At 47.6% G+C, this 16,495-nt stretch overlaps 1 protein-coding gene across 1 annotated transcript in view; it reads right to left on the bottom strand.

Moving 5' to 3' along the window:
* Positions 1-16,495, bottom strand: part of SH3TC2 (SH3 domain and tetratricopeptide repeats 2) — a gene marked incomplete at its 5' end in the record, with an annotated part of 51,731 nt that overhangs the window by 14,263 nt on the left and 20,973 nt on the right. Inside the window, 6 exons of the mRNA XM_080804717.1 lie at positions 769-949; positions 1,056-2,753; positions 2,877-2,918; positions 5,377-5,510; positions 13,490-13,685; positions 15,926-15,999. Of these exons, the coding sequence (XP_080660843.1) occupies positions 769-949; positions 1,056-2,753; positions 2,877-2,918; positions 5,377-5,510; positions 13,490-13,685; positions 15,926-15,999 (2,325 nt within the window). The remainder of the gene's footprint in view (positions 1-768; positions 950-1,055; positions 2,754-2,876; positions 2,919-5,376; positions 5,511-13,489; positions 13,686-15,925; positions 16,000-16,495) is intronic.

Below are 16,495 nucleotides of genomic sequence, written 5' to 3'. Positions count from 1 at the left end.
AAGATACGTTTTGGTATATTTTTGCACAAAGGAGCCTTTTGAAGAGAGGGCTGAAAAGTCCATCACAAAGGATCGTTCACGGGGCTGTTAGGCAATCCTGCCCAACCCAAGCTAAAAGTCAACGCTTCTTTGGGAGTTGAATCTGTGACTTACCACAGAGCTGCCATTCTCACCTAAGTCGCTTCACTAAACGGTGGAAATAAACTCAGTTCTGTCATTTCTGGCTTCACTTTAGAGGGAAGGTTCCAAATCAAACTTCGTTACAATGAAGTTGTCCCCACCTGCCCATGCATCGATTTACTTTGGGCTGTTGCTCTAATACCCACCATCCTCAGATAACCCAGGCTTCCTGAGGGGGCCGGCCCGAGTTAGGGACCCTCAGCCAGAGTCACATGATCCTGGTTACGGACACACCCAAGCAGCTGTAACACAGCCAACGTCACCGAGCCTCCTCTACAGATCGGGCCCTGTCCCAGTGTTCCATGGGCGTTGACTCATTTATTCCCCACAAGAATACTAGAGTGTAGGCGCCACCATTATTGTCTTTGATGAGGAAGCTGAGGTAGGGCGAAACTAAGTAGCTTGCTCAGAGGCATACAGCTAGTAAGTGAGAGAGGACACTGTGTCGTGGCCGCAGGGCCCACGCTCTTTGCCATGATGCCATAAACACACCATGAGCCTGAGAACTTTACTTCTGGAGGAAGAGAATGCTGTTTCTCTTGAAGGAAGATGAGCTGTGTCTAGGCCCGTCCCCAAACCCTGACTTACCTGGCCGTGTTCAGGTTCCGATAGAGCTGCCCGAGGGACTCCAGCAGCCTTCCCTCCATCTCTCGGTCCCTGAGTTGCTGAGCCAGGGTCAGCCAGTGCTCGTGGTAGGTGATGCAGGCCTTGGGGTTTGGGCATACAGAGCTGTAGAAATGGCAGAGGGATTTGGTGACCTGAAGCTGACCTGAACATAAAGCGGGGACATGAATGAGATCGCTTGAGATAGGATGAGGGCAAAACGTGCTCTCACACTTTTCTCTAAAGCTCCCAGTAGCACAGGACATACTCACTCTTTAGGTGTCGATGCCTTAAGCCAAACAGCAATGCCATTTCATAACAAAGGCGGCCACTGGCCAGCTGGCGTCCATGCACCAGGACTTGGGCCAACCAGAGAAGGACCTGTACTAATTCCATGTCCGTCTCCATGCTGGTCTGGAGTTCAGAATAGAGTCGGATGGCCTGCAGGAAATAGTCCTTGGCTGGCTGCTGAGCCCAGGACTTAAGGGTCAGGTGGCCAAGATTGGCCAAAGTCACCGCCTGGTTACGCACATTCCCCATTTCCTGAGCTCTGTTCAAGGCCCGGAGATAGCTCTTGGCTGCCCTGTTCACCCGGCCTTCACCTTGAAGGGCAAGTCCCAGGAGGTTATGGACCACCCCCTTTTGGGTGATACTCTCTGTCTCCTTCTGGGAGTATAGGAGTGGCTCGAGGATGTCCAAAGCCTTTTTTGCCTGGCTGGCTAAGAGATATGCCCACGCCAGGCAGAGGGAAGACTCGAAGGCTTCCTGCTCACTCAGCAGCTGTCCTAGCACCAAGGCCTGGCTCAGGTAGTGGATGGCCCCATCGGGAGACCTATGTTGGAGGTACACTTTGGACAGGATGAGACACAGGGCCCTCTGGGTGCTCCAACTGGCCTGCCCCTCACAGGCAGCCAGTGCCTGCCTGAGTGCTGGGCAGGCCAGGGCAGAAATTTCACCCCAGCTTGAAGAGGGAACTCCAAGGAGCTTGGTGGTGTTCTGGAGAACCAGGTAGACCTGCCAAATTGGAAGGGACATCCCTTGGCCGCTCTGGGTGCCGTGTTCCTGGACAGAAGCCACTGTGAGGTGCGGGAGATATTTCTTATCGTACAGAAAACTCAAGACGGTTGCTGTAGCCTCCAAGTCAGGAGGGTGTCCGGAGAGGAGCTGCAGGCGCTCGGCGAAGGGCAGGACTTCCTCGTGGCGGCCCAGGCTCAGGAGCAATCGGATGGCCAGGAAGCAGGCCCTGGCCTCCAAGGGACAGCTGCCTGTCACAATGCCCTGGCGTAGTACATAGGCCACCACATCGAGCTCGTTCTTGGTACTAGACTCCCGGTCAGGCAGGCAGGCCAACAGGGCCCCTGCTTTTTCCAGCAGAGCCGAGCCTCTATGCCTCAGCCTCTGCCTCAGATAGATGGCAGCCAGATTGGTGTACAGGGCAGCCACCAGGGATAGGTCTTCAAACGTCCCATCAAGGATGTACATAGCCTCCTCAAAGTACACCCGGGCCTGAGAGAGTTTGACCTTCCTGACACTCAGCCGGCCGAGGAGGAAGCAGAGCCGGGCGTGGGCCCAGGTCCTGTGGCCCCGCTTGGCCCACTTCCTTGAGGCCTCCAGGTAGGCCACAAGTTCGTCCTCCTCAGAGAAGCTGTAGAAGGAAGACGTGAGGAAAGAGAAGGAGAAATCATAGAGGCTCTTGAAGTGGTCAGCATAACCCTCATGATCCAGAAAAGCCAACATGGGGGCGAAGTTCTCTGCCTCCTCCTCTTCCTGACCAGTGTCTAGGTCCACGAGCAGTTCCGGGTCATCGAGGTCATCGGGCTCAGGCAAGTGATAGCTGTCTGAGGCAGCTGAGAGGAGCTCCTCCTCCAGGCTGGAGTCCTCGGAGCTGCTGGACTGTCTGGAGCCCACAGCCTGATGCTCCTCCCAGGCTCTGCCAGGCCTGGCCTCCTTGAAGCCTTCCGGCTGGGACGCTGTAAGGGACAGGCAGAGTTGAGCAACGTGAGCATGTGCAACTGTGGCGGCCAGCTCCTGGCAAGAGGACAGGATGCTGTTCTGAAGGATGGGAGGTCAGGTTCAGCATGATCTCTACTCACCACTTAGATCGTTTGGAAGATTCTGGATGGATTCAAACCCACCTGGACAGAGATGCAGGACAGAGCTGGTGTTAGGTCAGAATGGGCCACCATGCCCACGCCTGCAAATGCACCCCAGACCCATGGTTCCTGGGGACAGTTTGTGTATAAATTTCTCTGAGAAACTGGGCAGAATTCTCTCCATCATCAGCTTAACAGCTCTAGGTACCTGCAGAGCTTCTTGGTTAAGCCGCTCATTTTACAGTTGGGAACTGAGGGAGAAATAAGACTCAGAGCCAGAAAAGAAAAACAGAGAAGCTAGAAACACGAACTCTTTTCCAGGAGGTGGGGGTATGAGGATGACGGACTCCGAAGGCCCAAATCTCCCAGCTACTGACAGCAGAGCCATGAACAAAACCTGTGGCATCGCCTCCCCTTTCCATGTGTACATCCCTCCTTCCTCCCACCTCCATTCACGCCTCACCCATCCTTTCAGCTGCCAGTGACTCCACTGTACAATATGACGCAGGACTAGGTGAGCAAAAGTGACTAATGAAGAAAAGAGAGTGAAGGGGCATCTAAGGGTCCTAGTTTTGTTCCCTGAAGTGACTTTGTGGGATGAGGTGGAAGAAGGGACAGTCTGGAGCAGAGTTTCAGACAGTCTGCGTCTGAGGGACTCACAGAAGCTCTAGGCCGAGAAGGAAGTCGATCTGTAGCCAGAGGGAAAAGGCTGAGACTTGCAAGCACAGATTTAGGACCGCAAGCACGTCACGAGGAATGGGTCCGAGTCGTAGGAGAAGCATTTGGGTAAGAAGGCAAAGCAGCTGGGGGAGGGGAGTTTGTGAAGGAGTCAGAGAATCATCAGCATTTCCCAGCAGGTGGGAGGCAGCAAAGGCACACTCTGAGAGGAAAGAAAAGACACAGAGATCAAGGTGGCTCGGGGACAGCCACCCAACGTTACAAAAGCAGAAGAAGGCTAGGTGAGAACCAAGAAGAAACCTTGGGTTTGGCAGCAAAGAACCGAACCCTCTCGAGTGTAACTGTGGAGGTGAAGCCTAACCGTGGAGGGGAGGGCCAGATTCACGCCCCCCACTCTTCCCTCCCCCGCCCCCACCCCAGCACCCAGGACAGGGGCTACTGGAAATGAGATTCTACCTCTACCCGGCCAAGAAGCAACAGCCGCCTAAGCCCTCACTCTGGGCTCTCTGGTGGGCTTTGCGGACAGCGGGCCCCGCACCAGGTCAAGCCTCGGCCTACTGCTCTAAGAGTCGTTGTAGCTACTTGAGATCTGTAACCTGCAAAGGTAGAAGGGCTCGCCGCCAAACATGGCAGAGCTAGGGAGCTGGCTCTGTGCCCTGGCCCTCGTTGACATTGAGAACACGTGCCAATCTCACTCCAGGCCAGGACCACCGAGGACGCAATGGGCAAGAGTTACAAAAGACGCTCCCTCTGGGAGGAAGAATTACAAAGGGCACGCCTTCCCCGGGGCGGAGCGAAGCTGGAGTTTACCAATAGGACGCCCCTCTGCTGGTTGCCATGGTGCCGGGAGACGCCTGCGTCATCGTAAGGCTCCGCCCTGCATCCATCAGAACGGCGCTCCCTCCCGGTCTTTACGTAGGAGGCAATGGGCTGCCTGGAACCTGCCCCTAGATCTCCTCCTACCATTGGATCAGCAGTTGGTGGACTCAGATCCAAGCCTGTGGCCTGCCCGTGCCCGAGGCACACCCAAATTCCTCCTGGATTTTCAGACCTCAGCTCCTCCTCCCAGGCGGTGCCCGTAGCTTCAGCTTCCTGGTTCAGCCTGGTGGCTGGTGTGGTCTATTTGTGGCAAAAAAGTTCGCGGCTAGGTGCTCCTCGCAAATGCCCCGTGTGCATGGTGACCCTGACGCCCACCTCTGCCCCAGGGAGCGGGCCTGACGCTGCTTCTGCAGATTCTCTCTTCTGTGCCCATGAACTGTGCCCCATCTAATCTGCCCCCACGGCGGGGGGACACAGTACCGCCATCGCTGAAGAGATGGGGGAAACACGAATCCTTCCTCCAGCCACCGTCACAAGGTGAATGCACTTCCTGACACAGTGCAGTGGGCCCTCCCAAAGTAAGGGAAGGGAGTGGCATTCGTTTGCTCAATCAATCATTCAGACCCTGATGAGAAATGGCCGCACTGAGGTCCCAGCCCCCACAAAGTGAACACACCCTGACAGTCCAGCGTCAGTCTGTGTTGGGCGCAGCGTGGCAGACTAGGGATTGTCCTGACTAGAAAATGAGCAAGGCACTAATTCACCAGGGCCTCAGTTTCCCAATCTTTAAAATGGGAGAAATCACCTCTTAGAAGCTGTAACATTCTATGGTCCTGCCTTTGTCATCGGGGACCTAGGCTTCCCTCAGCCCTAGGAGAGGTGACCTCAGTCACAACTCAGGAGGTTTTCTTCTCCAAGGTTAGAACAGAAGGCTCGATAGGGCTGGCCTCTCCTGCTAGCGCTGGGCTGAGCTTTCAGAGGGGTCCAAGGAGCAAACACTCACTAAGCCGGTAGACGGATGCTATGTCAGTGTGAGCAAGCGTGTGGAGGAAGCTGGCACACTCAGCTTTCCTGTCACTTCCCAGGACCCACAGAGAGCATCTTTCCTCGTCACTGAAAAAGGCAGAGCTCTTGTTCCTGTGTTGAGACAAAAGACATGGGTACAGATCAGTGCAAGGCTCCAGACACACCCATTCTCTCTCCAACCCAGGACACAGTGAAGGACAGAGAAGCCATGGACCCGCTTGCCAAAGTGACAGCCAGACTCCTCATCTCTCTGTTGTATAATGTATTTATCCCTGCTGCCCGGGAAGAAGAGCTCTGAGCACCCCATCAGGAAGAAACAAGGTACGTGGCTGCCAAATAGATCAAAGAGGGGATGAAAACACCCCTCCTGTTAAAACTCTATCTCTCGAGAAAAACAAAGTCCCTTCTCTTGACCCATACCCTTCTTTGAAACCACATGGTGCCCATTTCTAATAGAGAAATATGAATTCGCTACCCCAAGGTAAGGGTTGAAAAAAGGCCATTAAAAGATGTTTCTTTGTCGGGTTATTTCAAGAAAACACTAGGACAGGTGACAGAGTCTAGAGAAGCAATGGAGAGAGTTTGACTCTGGTCCGAAGAACCTTTCACAACTGTTGACCTCTGATTCTATGGCACAAAACAAGAGCATTATGTGACATTCAGAGGGGAAATGGGAAGTGGGTAGAAGGAAGGTCAAGGGGTAGGAGAAATGACTACAAATAATAGAGATCCTTATACTCACTGTACTGAATAAACTCATTGTTAAAACTAATTTGCTTACTTGCCATTTGTCATTGAATCAAAGAATGTGAAAACTAGAAGTGCCTCAGAAAACGTTCAATCCAGAATGTCCACCTGAACAAGTTCTAAGATCTCTTTCAGGCCTAAATAAAGTTGGAGGGGTGGAGGGTTAACCTCAGAAACCATTTTTTTTTAACAAAAATAACTTGAAAGCCCAAGAGGTAATAACAGCTAGTCCTTAGAAGAGTGGGGGGAGCCTATTACGAATCAGACACCTTTATCTCATTTAATCTACACAATTGCCTGATGAGGCTGGTACTATTCTTACTCCTTTTTACAGAGGACAAAACTGAGGCACAGAAAAATAAAGTTGGTAGCTAGGAAGTGGTAAAAAAAAAAAAAACAAATAACCAAAAAAAAAAAAAACCAAAAACAACAAACAAACAAACTTCTCTAGTTCAAGCAGAATTAAGGGAGTGGCAGGGATGGGAGTGCCATGTTTTGCCACCTGCATTTGTCCTCAGATCTCCAGACTCTCCCAGCACCGTGAGAGCAGCCATCCTCAGAAGAACATCTGGTTGAAATCTACAACTAAGCTCATCTGAGATCGAAAGAAATCATTAGAGGATTTCAAATCATCATTATATGATTATATAAAATCATTATATGATTTCGAATTTTTGTAGAACGCTTAAAATTTGCAAAGCATTCCTGAATTTGCTATTTCATTTAGTAATGTGCTGAGAATGACACAGCAAGCAAGCAGTCAAGCTGAGACAGAAACTGTGATCTTCAGCCTCTGCGGCCCATTGCCTCACAGCTGATCTGCTCATGTCCTGAGTCCCAGGTATTTAGAAAGAGTCCAAGAAGGCTGACAAATTACATTAGGGTGTTCCAAATATGGAAATGAGGTTAGAAGAGTAAGACTTCTAGAAATATACAGGTTTTCCACAGGGGGCTATTCTCACCCACAAACATAGACAAATAGTAGATAAAATATGACAAGGATAAATATTTTCATATATTCTTTAACTTGAAAGAAAGAAAGGGAAATGCCTGAGAGCCAGAAACAAAAGATGAAACCAAAGTCAAGTTGGTAAACACCAGCAGATGGCCCAGAGGCTCCTGGGAGTTCTCAGCTGGGACCCTGGCCCTGTAATGCTACCCAGGGACAGGACATGGGACTTTGGGTCCAGGCGAAGCAGGGAAGCTGAACTGAGCTCCTTACACTGCTATGAGCTCGCTATTGCCTGACCGCGGCAAGAACTGCAGCTTCTGTGAAGAGGAGATGGGAAAATTCACTGGCCAACGACACACTTACCATTTGTCTGAGACCCCAGGAAAAAAATCAAACACCTGGACTTACACCATTAGAAGGTGTGGGCTCTGGGGTGCCTGGGTGGCTCAGTGGGTTAAAGCCTCTGCCTTCGGCTCAGGTCATGATCTCAGGGTCCTGGGATCAAGCCCCGCATTGGGCTCTCTGCTCAGTGGGGAGCCTGCTTCCTCTCTCTCTGCCTGCCTCTCTGCCTTCTTGTGATCTCTGTCTGTCAAATAAATAAATAAAATCTTTAAAAAAAAAAAAGAAGAAGAAGAAGAAGAAGGTGTGGGCTCTGAATTATACTGGACAGTGTAAGTACAATCAAAGAACTTGACAATAAAAAACCAGCCCTGGACCACTGAGTTCCTAAATTTCCAGGGAAAGCAAATACCAAAACTGCTCTACCGGGATATTTTCTTCAGTCCGGTCTTCCTTCAAAGACCATCTTTTAAAACGTTGAAAATTCAGGGTGCCTAGGTGGCTCAGTCGGTTAAGCATCCGACTTGCGATTTTGGGTGAGGTCATGATCTCATGGATCATGGAAAGGAGCCCCGCATCCGGCTCACACCCGATGGGGAATCTGCTTGAGTTTCTCTCCCCCGTTCCTCCCCCCATATGCATGCACACTTGAATGTGAGCTCTCTCTCTCTCTCTCAATAGATAAATAAATCTTTTTAAAAAATTAAAATAAAAGTAAAATGTTGAAAATTCGTTCACACAACCAAAACTACAAACACAAGAAAAGGAACTACTGACAGTAAAGGCCAGCGGGTGCACAAATAGGTAAATCAACACTACAAAAACTAGAAATAACAATTTAAAGATTAATTTATAATATGCATGGTTAAAATGATGAAATGAAAGACTGGCTAGAAGCTACAGGGAAAATACAGAACCTGGTGAGCAGAAATAAATATATGTGGAAAATAGCAAAATACAGATTCTAGAAATGAAGATAAAGGCATGGACACTTAGAACTACATGAGTGAGGTCAGCAGCACGTTTAGTCCCGGCAGAGGAGAGAATTATTGAAACTCAAGACTGTTTGGAGGAAATCACCCAGAATGCACCTAGAGGGACAAAAAGATGAAAAATAAAAAAGAACTGATAAAGCAAGACTGAGGCTAGAATGGAAAGTCCAACATATCTCCGTTAGGAATTCCAGAAGAGAGACTAAAAAGAATGAGAGAGAGGCAATTATTCAAAGGGAGAATGACTGAGAATTTTCCAGAATTGAAGAAAGACATGAGTCTTCAGACTGAAGAAGTACACCACATCCTAAGCAAAATAAATAAAAATAATATCATTTCAACATGACTTCATTCGTTTAGATCTATCCTTTCTTTTCGTGTTTTCTATTTCTCCTGATCCTTCTTTCAGAATTCAGTGATCTATGACTTGACAGTTCAATTTACAGGATGAAAGAGTTAAACAGAAGGGATAAGGGCATAAATCAATGAAATAAAAACAAAGCAGAAGAAAATAATAAAGATAAATAAGAAATTAGCGAGATAGAAAACAAAGAAACAATAAAGACGGTCAACGCAAGAAAAATTTTTTTTCTCTAAGGATTAATGAAAAGGACAAAACCCTGGCAAAACAGATTTGAAATTTTATACTAATAGTTATTTTCCCCTCCACTTCAAAGGTCATTCTACACTTAGCTGAATGATCATTCACAAGTATATTTTAAGTATATTTAAGACAAACAAGCATGAAAGACAGAGTAGCGGCAACTCACAGATTTCCACTGAAATAGCTACTAAACGATACACGGGAGACACCTTACAATAAATATGTAACGGAATTTATCACATGTAGATGTATCATAGTACAAAACATCAGTAAGAAAAACCTAAAAGAGAGAGAGAGAGAGAAAAGCTGCCTACCTGCCAAGAAATGGCTATGAGACTAACAGCAAACTTCTCATCAGCAAAAATAGATGCCACAAGAAATGGAATTATCAAGAAGACAGAGATAAACAACAGGAAGAATAAAAGAGAGGATATAAGAAACATAGAATTTTTCAAACTTTTAATACTATAGGGGCGCCTGGGTGGCTCAGTGGGTTAAAGCCGCTGCCTTCAGCTCGGGTCATGATCCCAGCGTCCTGGGATCGAGCCCCGCATCGGGCTCTCTGCTCAGCGGGGAGCCTGCTTCCTCCTCTCTCTCTCTCTGCCTGCCTCTCTGCCTGCTTGTGATCTGTCTGTCAGATAAATAAATAAAATCTTTAAAAAAAAAAAACTTTTAATACTATAAATTACAGGTGTATCTCCTGTGTTCTTTTTTCTGGCATTGAGTGCATTAATTTTTCAAATCTTTTTAATTTTTTAATTTACAAGTTTAAGGGCATACATTTCCTTTAAATAACACTTTATTAAAAGGAACTATATTTCTACTACAATGTGAATAAGTCTTAAATTTACCGTAGCTGAAAAAAAGGGGCCAGTTACAGGAAAAAAAAAAACATGTATATATATTTTTAAATACACAATACTCCTGTGTGTGTGTGTGTGTGTGTGTGTGTGTGTTGTTTTGGTTTTTTGTTTTTGTTTTTGTTTTTTTACAAATCTCCATTTCTAAAATGTCTCAGAATGATGACTGGGAAGTTACATATCAGCTTCACCTAGTCTTCTGTGGAGTAAGAATTAGGGTCAGAGGATGAAAGTAGGAAGGAGTAACAGGGGGTCTTCAGTTATATCTAAAGACATTTTCCCCTCAACACACACACACACACACACACACACACACACACACACACACACACATGCGCACACACATCAAATACTTTTTAAAAGCCTAAAACCAAAGGAAAGGAAAGGTGTGGCATTCTGTCACCATCAGTAACTTCTTAAGTCTCTGAAGGCACTCTGGCCAAAACAAATACCCTGTCTAGTCAGACAGAATGCCTGCCCCCCTTTTAGCAACTGGTTTTCCAGCTGCTGTTCCTGTGAAACCAGGTAGCTGGTGTTGAAATACGGGCTGTAAATAAAAGGAAACCCACAACTTGGCTGCCACGATAAAACAGGATCCCTTTCCCACGTGTCAGAGACACAGACTAAATCTGACTCACAAAACAGCTTCTGAGAAATTTTACTCTCAAAAGACTGCCTATTTGGTTAAATAAATACAGACGGATGGATGGATGGATGGATAGATGAGTGAGTGAATGAATGAATGAATGAATGGGTATACTTTAAGGAATAATATACTAACTAGCACAGCCTGTGGGAAGAGGATGGAGACCAGCAAATGCTGGACCTTCTTCAGAAACCTTGTATCAAGTGAACACAGACTAAGAGTGACACCCAGTGGCCGGACCACCTGCATAGCACACAGGATGATTCCCAGGACTCCACACCCTGGCCTCTGCCTGCAACCAGGTTGTTCGTAGGCTTTTTTCTTACTGTTGTGTTTTGGGGAGGTGTGTGATCTAAAGAGTACTGGGGGGGGGGGGTGGCGATGAGCCAGCTTCCCTCTCGCCTCCTTCTTCCACCTCTCCCCATCTCCCGGCTCACCCTCCCCTTCCCTAGGCAATGTGTGGTCTCTGGTGACCGGGTGCCACATGTGACCAGGTAGAGAAACCAACAGAAGACACTGTAGAAATAAGGAGAAGTTCTCATACCACAGTTACAGTACAGGGCACAAGGTTCCTCTTGGCAAGAGTGGATCCCCTACAACTAAGCCTCTTAAAATATGATAATCAAATTAATTTAGTGGTATAAATTATTGCAAGTTGGGACAAGGTAGGAGGTACAGAAGTCCGAATATAGTTTATGAAATCTGACACTTCTTAAAACTGCCTCTCAAAGAAGACCCCCCCCCCCCAAGGCAGGAACGGCCATAGGAAGAGTTAGAGCATATTGGTCACACACACACACACTGTGCCAGACACCATTCTAAGTGCTTCACATGAGTTAGCTCATGTCAACTCCTGACAATCCTATGGGCAAATACTAATATCATAAGCATTTTACAGATGAGAACCCTGAGGCATAAAGAGACCAATTAACATGTCCGAAGTCACCAAGCTGGTAAGCTAATGGAGACACACAATGTGCTTACGTGGCCATGAATGTCTTTCAGGCAGTCTGGCTCTGGAAGTCTGATTATTAAGCTACTCTGCCCCCTGATGACCAGGTTCCCTCCAATCGCCACTGACCTCTCAATGACCAGTAACCTTCCAGGGGCCAGTCCCCAAGGCCTTTCAGCAGGCAGCCCTGTTCTACCTCTTGCAGTCTGCGACAGTGTTAACTGCCCTCCCAACCCCCTTCCTTCCACTCATGCGGTTCCTTTGTTCTTTTGTCTCCTTTGCTACATTCTTTCTTCCTCTGCTCTGTAAATTGTTCTTCCTCACCAAATCTCTGTGTTTATTCTTTCTCTCTCTTACCAGGACCTCAGCTGCAGAACTGGCCGAAAAAGAAACCTAGATTTCACGTCAGGATTCTGGAGTTCCAGACCCAAGGCCTTGGGTTCAGCCCTTTCGATCCTGGGGTCCTCCCTTGCCCCTGCGGTAAATGAAGGGGTGCTTTGAGGAGTGGTTCCCACTTTGGCTGCCCATTAGCCCCACCTGGGGAGCTCCCATAACCCTGGCTGCCAGGCGCCACCCACAGCAATGATATAGAACTTCCGGGGACGGAACACTGGCATCCGTATTTGTGAAGCTCCTGGAATCTCTAAATTCCTATCGATTGGTCCTTCGCCGTGCCCTCTCCTTCCCACTCCACCGCCCCTTCCCAAGTGCCGCCTTCATCTTCTCCTTGGTCTCCTACCTCCAAGTTCTCCCCTGCTCTTGCATGCCCCACTTAAAGCCAAGGTTCCACTCAGTGGCTCCCCATTCTCTGCCAGGCCCTGAACAGGAATTCTCTGTCTGCCACGTCTCTGGGCCCCACCGACCTTTGTCACACCAATGCCCTCCTGGTAACCTGCCTCTCAACCAACACCAGTCATTTGTCACACAGCCCCTCGCTTTCCTACCTGTGATCACTTTTCCCCATTTCCATCTGTTGAAATGCATCCTACAAAGTTGAACTCAAATATCATCTAGTTCATGAAAGTTCTCCTGACACCCTTTTCCTGCTTATAAACTCCCATTCACTCCATAATCCTCTAGGGGCTCAGCGAGCACTCTTCCTTGCTTAAGGTCACTTGAGTTCCCACATTTCTGTGTAGGGGAAATGACCTGTCTCTTCCGTCTACAAAGAACAAGGCTTAGAGGGAGCTTCTGCCCTTGGTCCACTCTCTTCGGTGGCTCTTTTGTACAAGGGAAGACATTCTAATCTGGGTGTCCAAGGCCTTAGACAATCCTGGGGCTACATTTCCCCCGCATCTCCATGCTAGCTGCCAAGTCTGTGCTCCCTCTGGTACTTTCTGGACACAGGCTTCCTCTTATTTCCTGTGCCCATGCGGGAAGCCCACTCCAGAGAGACCGTCAATATTCCCGAGCTCTGCTCCTCCGTGAGGGGTGGGCGGCCCAAGCTGGCCATCTGCTCCTCACTGGTCACTTGGATGGGTCTGCTCCTCAGAACCAGCCCTTCCAGACCCGAGGCAGAAAAGAGGAAAGGATGCCCTTTATCATCCTGGCCCACACTGTCGCCATACATTAAGCTTTCCTCAGACCTCCATGGGAGGGTGTCTCCTCTCACTAAGCTGTAATCTATAGGTCCCTGTGTGTGCCCTTCCCCTAACAGAGCCCCTTGATTGGATGGGGTGAGAAGCAGAATACAAGTACTGATACGCCTGCAGGGATAACAGTAGGCCCTATGGCTCGGAGTTGTGCCTCTCTCCTTGCATACAAGTAGGCCTCAGTGACCATCTACTGGACAGAACTGAACTGACTCATTCCCAGATCATTCATCCTCTCTTTCCCAGCACCCCTTGCGGCAGCCTTGGTGGTCAGGACGTGCTCCTTTGACTCCATCTTGCCAGGAAACCCTGAAGCTCGTCTGCAGCCCCGCTCAGCACGGTGCGGGGCCCCTGGGGAAGGCACCCCACCCCAGGACATCCCAGAGGGCTCCTCTGCCATACTCACATCGGGGAATACGACTCAGGATCTATGTTCCTGGTGGGAACAAAGCCCACTTCTCCTGAGCGTGTTGACTTCCCAATGAACCACTGAAGCCCAGGTATGACAAAGCCAATGATCTCGATGCTTTCTCCCCGGTGAAAATTCAGCTCGTCCTTTTCTTCCCTCTCATATTCCTTCCAGGCCTTACATTTTCCTCTGCCTGTGGAGAAATAATCGTCAACCAAATAAGACAGTAACTGCTCCTGGTGTAATAGGAAATGAAGGGTTCCCAGAATTTAGAATTTTGAGGACCAGTATCATCACCACCCCACAAAAAAGAAATTGGCAGGAATGACATAGGGTAACTGGCTTTTAATTTTGCCAAACTGGGACATTCAAAGAAAGGAACTACCATCCACTTTCACCAACACTTTACAAAAGAAAAGATGTTTTAACAAATGGAGGAAAGTTCACCTCAGAATACCTAAAACTGAATAAAGTTCACTCCTGGAGAACTGGAAAGCTTACTATATTGCCTTACTGTGTCTGATTTGCCATTATCATGTAAATACTTCATCATGATTAGCACAAATCCACAGACCAGAGGGAGAAACATTGTGAGATCTCTCCATTTCCTTCCAGACCTTTGGCTACTATGACCCTCAGTCTCCCCAACTGTAAAATGGGAACAGTAAGAATACTCGTCTCATAGATATTAGGAAAAGTCAAAGAGATTAAGTGCACCATGCCTGGTACTTAACCAACCGTCAGTAAATGTTAGCCTCCTATCACTGGTAAACGGAAAACTTCTCATGCCTCAGAGGGATTTGGAAGACTCGCCTTCTGACTATGGTCATGACTCAACTTGGTGAGCTCTCCAGCTAAGATCTAGTAATGACATATTTACAAGCTCTGTGCTGTCCAGCTGACAAAGTACTTGTAAGCCCATTTTCTCAAATCTTTCCAAGGTCCTAAAGAGTAAGTAAAGTAGCTATCACACTCTCCTTCTTACAGGTTAAAAGGTGGAAGTACAGAGAAGATCTGTGATTTGTCCAAGGAGCTGGGTTAACCAACTGCTGGTTAACCCTTCTTTCCACTAATGTTGCTTTCCTGGAGATAATGGCTCTTATGTGTCTTGGTGTCCATGTTTCCCTTAGCTTCTCAGCTGTAGCTACTGGCTTTGTTTCCCCCTCCCCTGATATTTTTGATCAAGTTTCTATGGATCGTGTCCTCAAGGGCAGAAATTTCCACACTTTGTGGGCAAATAGGATCTACAGTGTGTTGAACACTTGCAGGGTGAGAAAACTGTACTGAGTGATTTTCAGATGTCCCTCAATCGATTTTCCATGGCATTCAAAGTCAGTTTTATGATAAAATTTTTAAGTATTTCTCATGAGAAACTTGTAGCATAGTGAGAGCTCATGAACTAGCCGAGGTCACACTGGTTTTCAGCTGTGGAGCCAGAATTCGAACCGAGAACAAATTTCACAGCCTTGTATTCATAATTGCATGGAATGCTTATCCTACTGCAGATAGCCAAAAATCTTGTTTATGGTGAGTCAACTGATTAGCCCTTTCTGGGTTCCATAATTCCCTCCTTTTTTTTTTTTTAATATTTATTTATTTATTTTAGAGAGACAGACAGAGAGTGCATGAGCAGGGGGAGGAACTGAGGGAGAGGGAGAGAGGGAATCTGAATCAGGCTCCTGGCGGAACATGGAGCCCAACATAGACATCCATCTCAGGACCCTGAGATCATGACCTGAGCCGAAATCCAAGAGTCAGACTCTCAACAGACTGAGACACCCAAGTGCCCCTCCCTCTATTTCTTTTTTTAAAAAGTGTTATTTGGGCTCACAGCTAACAAAATTGCACTTGAGCTAGGCTGGTTGGTGGTGGGAGGGGCTCTAAGGATGAAGATGAAAGGAATATATATGTTCCAGATACTAGAGGACATTGAAGTTCATCTCTAGTAGATACATATGTCCTTACAGAAACACATGTATATGTACGTATGTGTCTCTGTACACACAAACATATACATTCCCATAGAGATTACCCAAAATACATGCATGTTGAAGGGAAATTGAAAACATTTTGACCTGAGATTGAAAACAGGCAGCCTGCAGCCACGTTTGGCTCACACTGGGCTTTTTATTCACCTGACCTATCATTAAATCCCCACGGTCCCCACCATTCACTAACATCTCCTACCCAGGCTCTAACGCATGTGTGCGTTCTGTCTGCCACTGTGAACCTTTGTACCGACAGCCCTAGATTGAGACCTCTCATGTCACAGGCAAGGAAACCTGTGTTATAGGCAGCAACTGGCTTCTCCACATCCAGCCAGCAGCACAAGCTAGGCAGGAATTCACACCAAATGACTCCAAACTTGCAGATAAAATTAGAAGGCAGGGCGGTATTATCTTCCTGACGATACCGTTTTCAACTCAGCCATACCGATCTGATAGGAGCCTGTCCAATCCCTCTTCCTGGAAAGGCCACAGCTTCCCGGATAATTTTTTAGGAACCATCTGCCAATGGAAACACGAGGTTTGCAAAGATGGATTTCAAACAATGACACCAGCGAGCAGAATAGTTCATTAGAATAACAACACTGGCCATGATCATAAGTATCATGGTTAGTACTCCTATTAAAACGATGACAAACATTTATTGAGAACTTCCTTTGTATCGGGTGCTGTGAAAAGGAGAGTCCAGCAGGCCTACGATGTTTTCTGGCTCTAAATTAGTTTGCCAGTTAAATGACTAACAGAGATCTCTTTCCATTCTCACTGTCAGATTCTCTGCCAAGGCCAAGCACAGGGTCCACAGCCTGGGATCATGTGTATGGCCCCTCTGGATGTTTGAGGTTATAAAGCCTTCAGGTCCAGATTCTCAAACTTAAGTATGGAATACATCCCCTTAGATTCAAGGGGAGCTTATAGAAAAGGCAAATTCCTGAATCTGATCCCAAAAGAGCCTGAGAATGGCCAGGCAGGCTGAACTTATAGTCAATCCCCAAGTGAT

Source organism: Martes martes (genome assembly GCF_963455335.1).
Source record: "Martes martes genome assembly, chromosome: 5".
NCBI classification, from domain to species: domain Eukaryota; kingdom Metazoa; phylum Chordata; class Mammalia; order Carnivora; family Mustelidae; genus Martes; species Martes martes.
The sequence above is the reverse complement of the archived record's forward strand: the minus strand, read 5'-3'. Positions and strand labels throughout refer to the sequence as shown.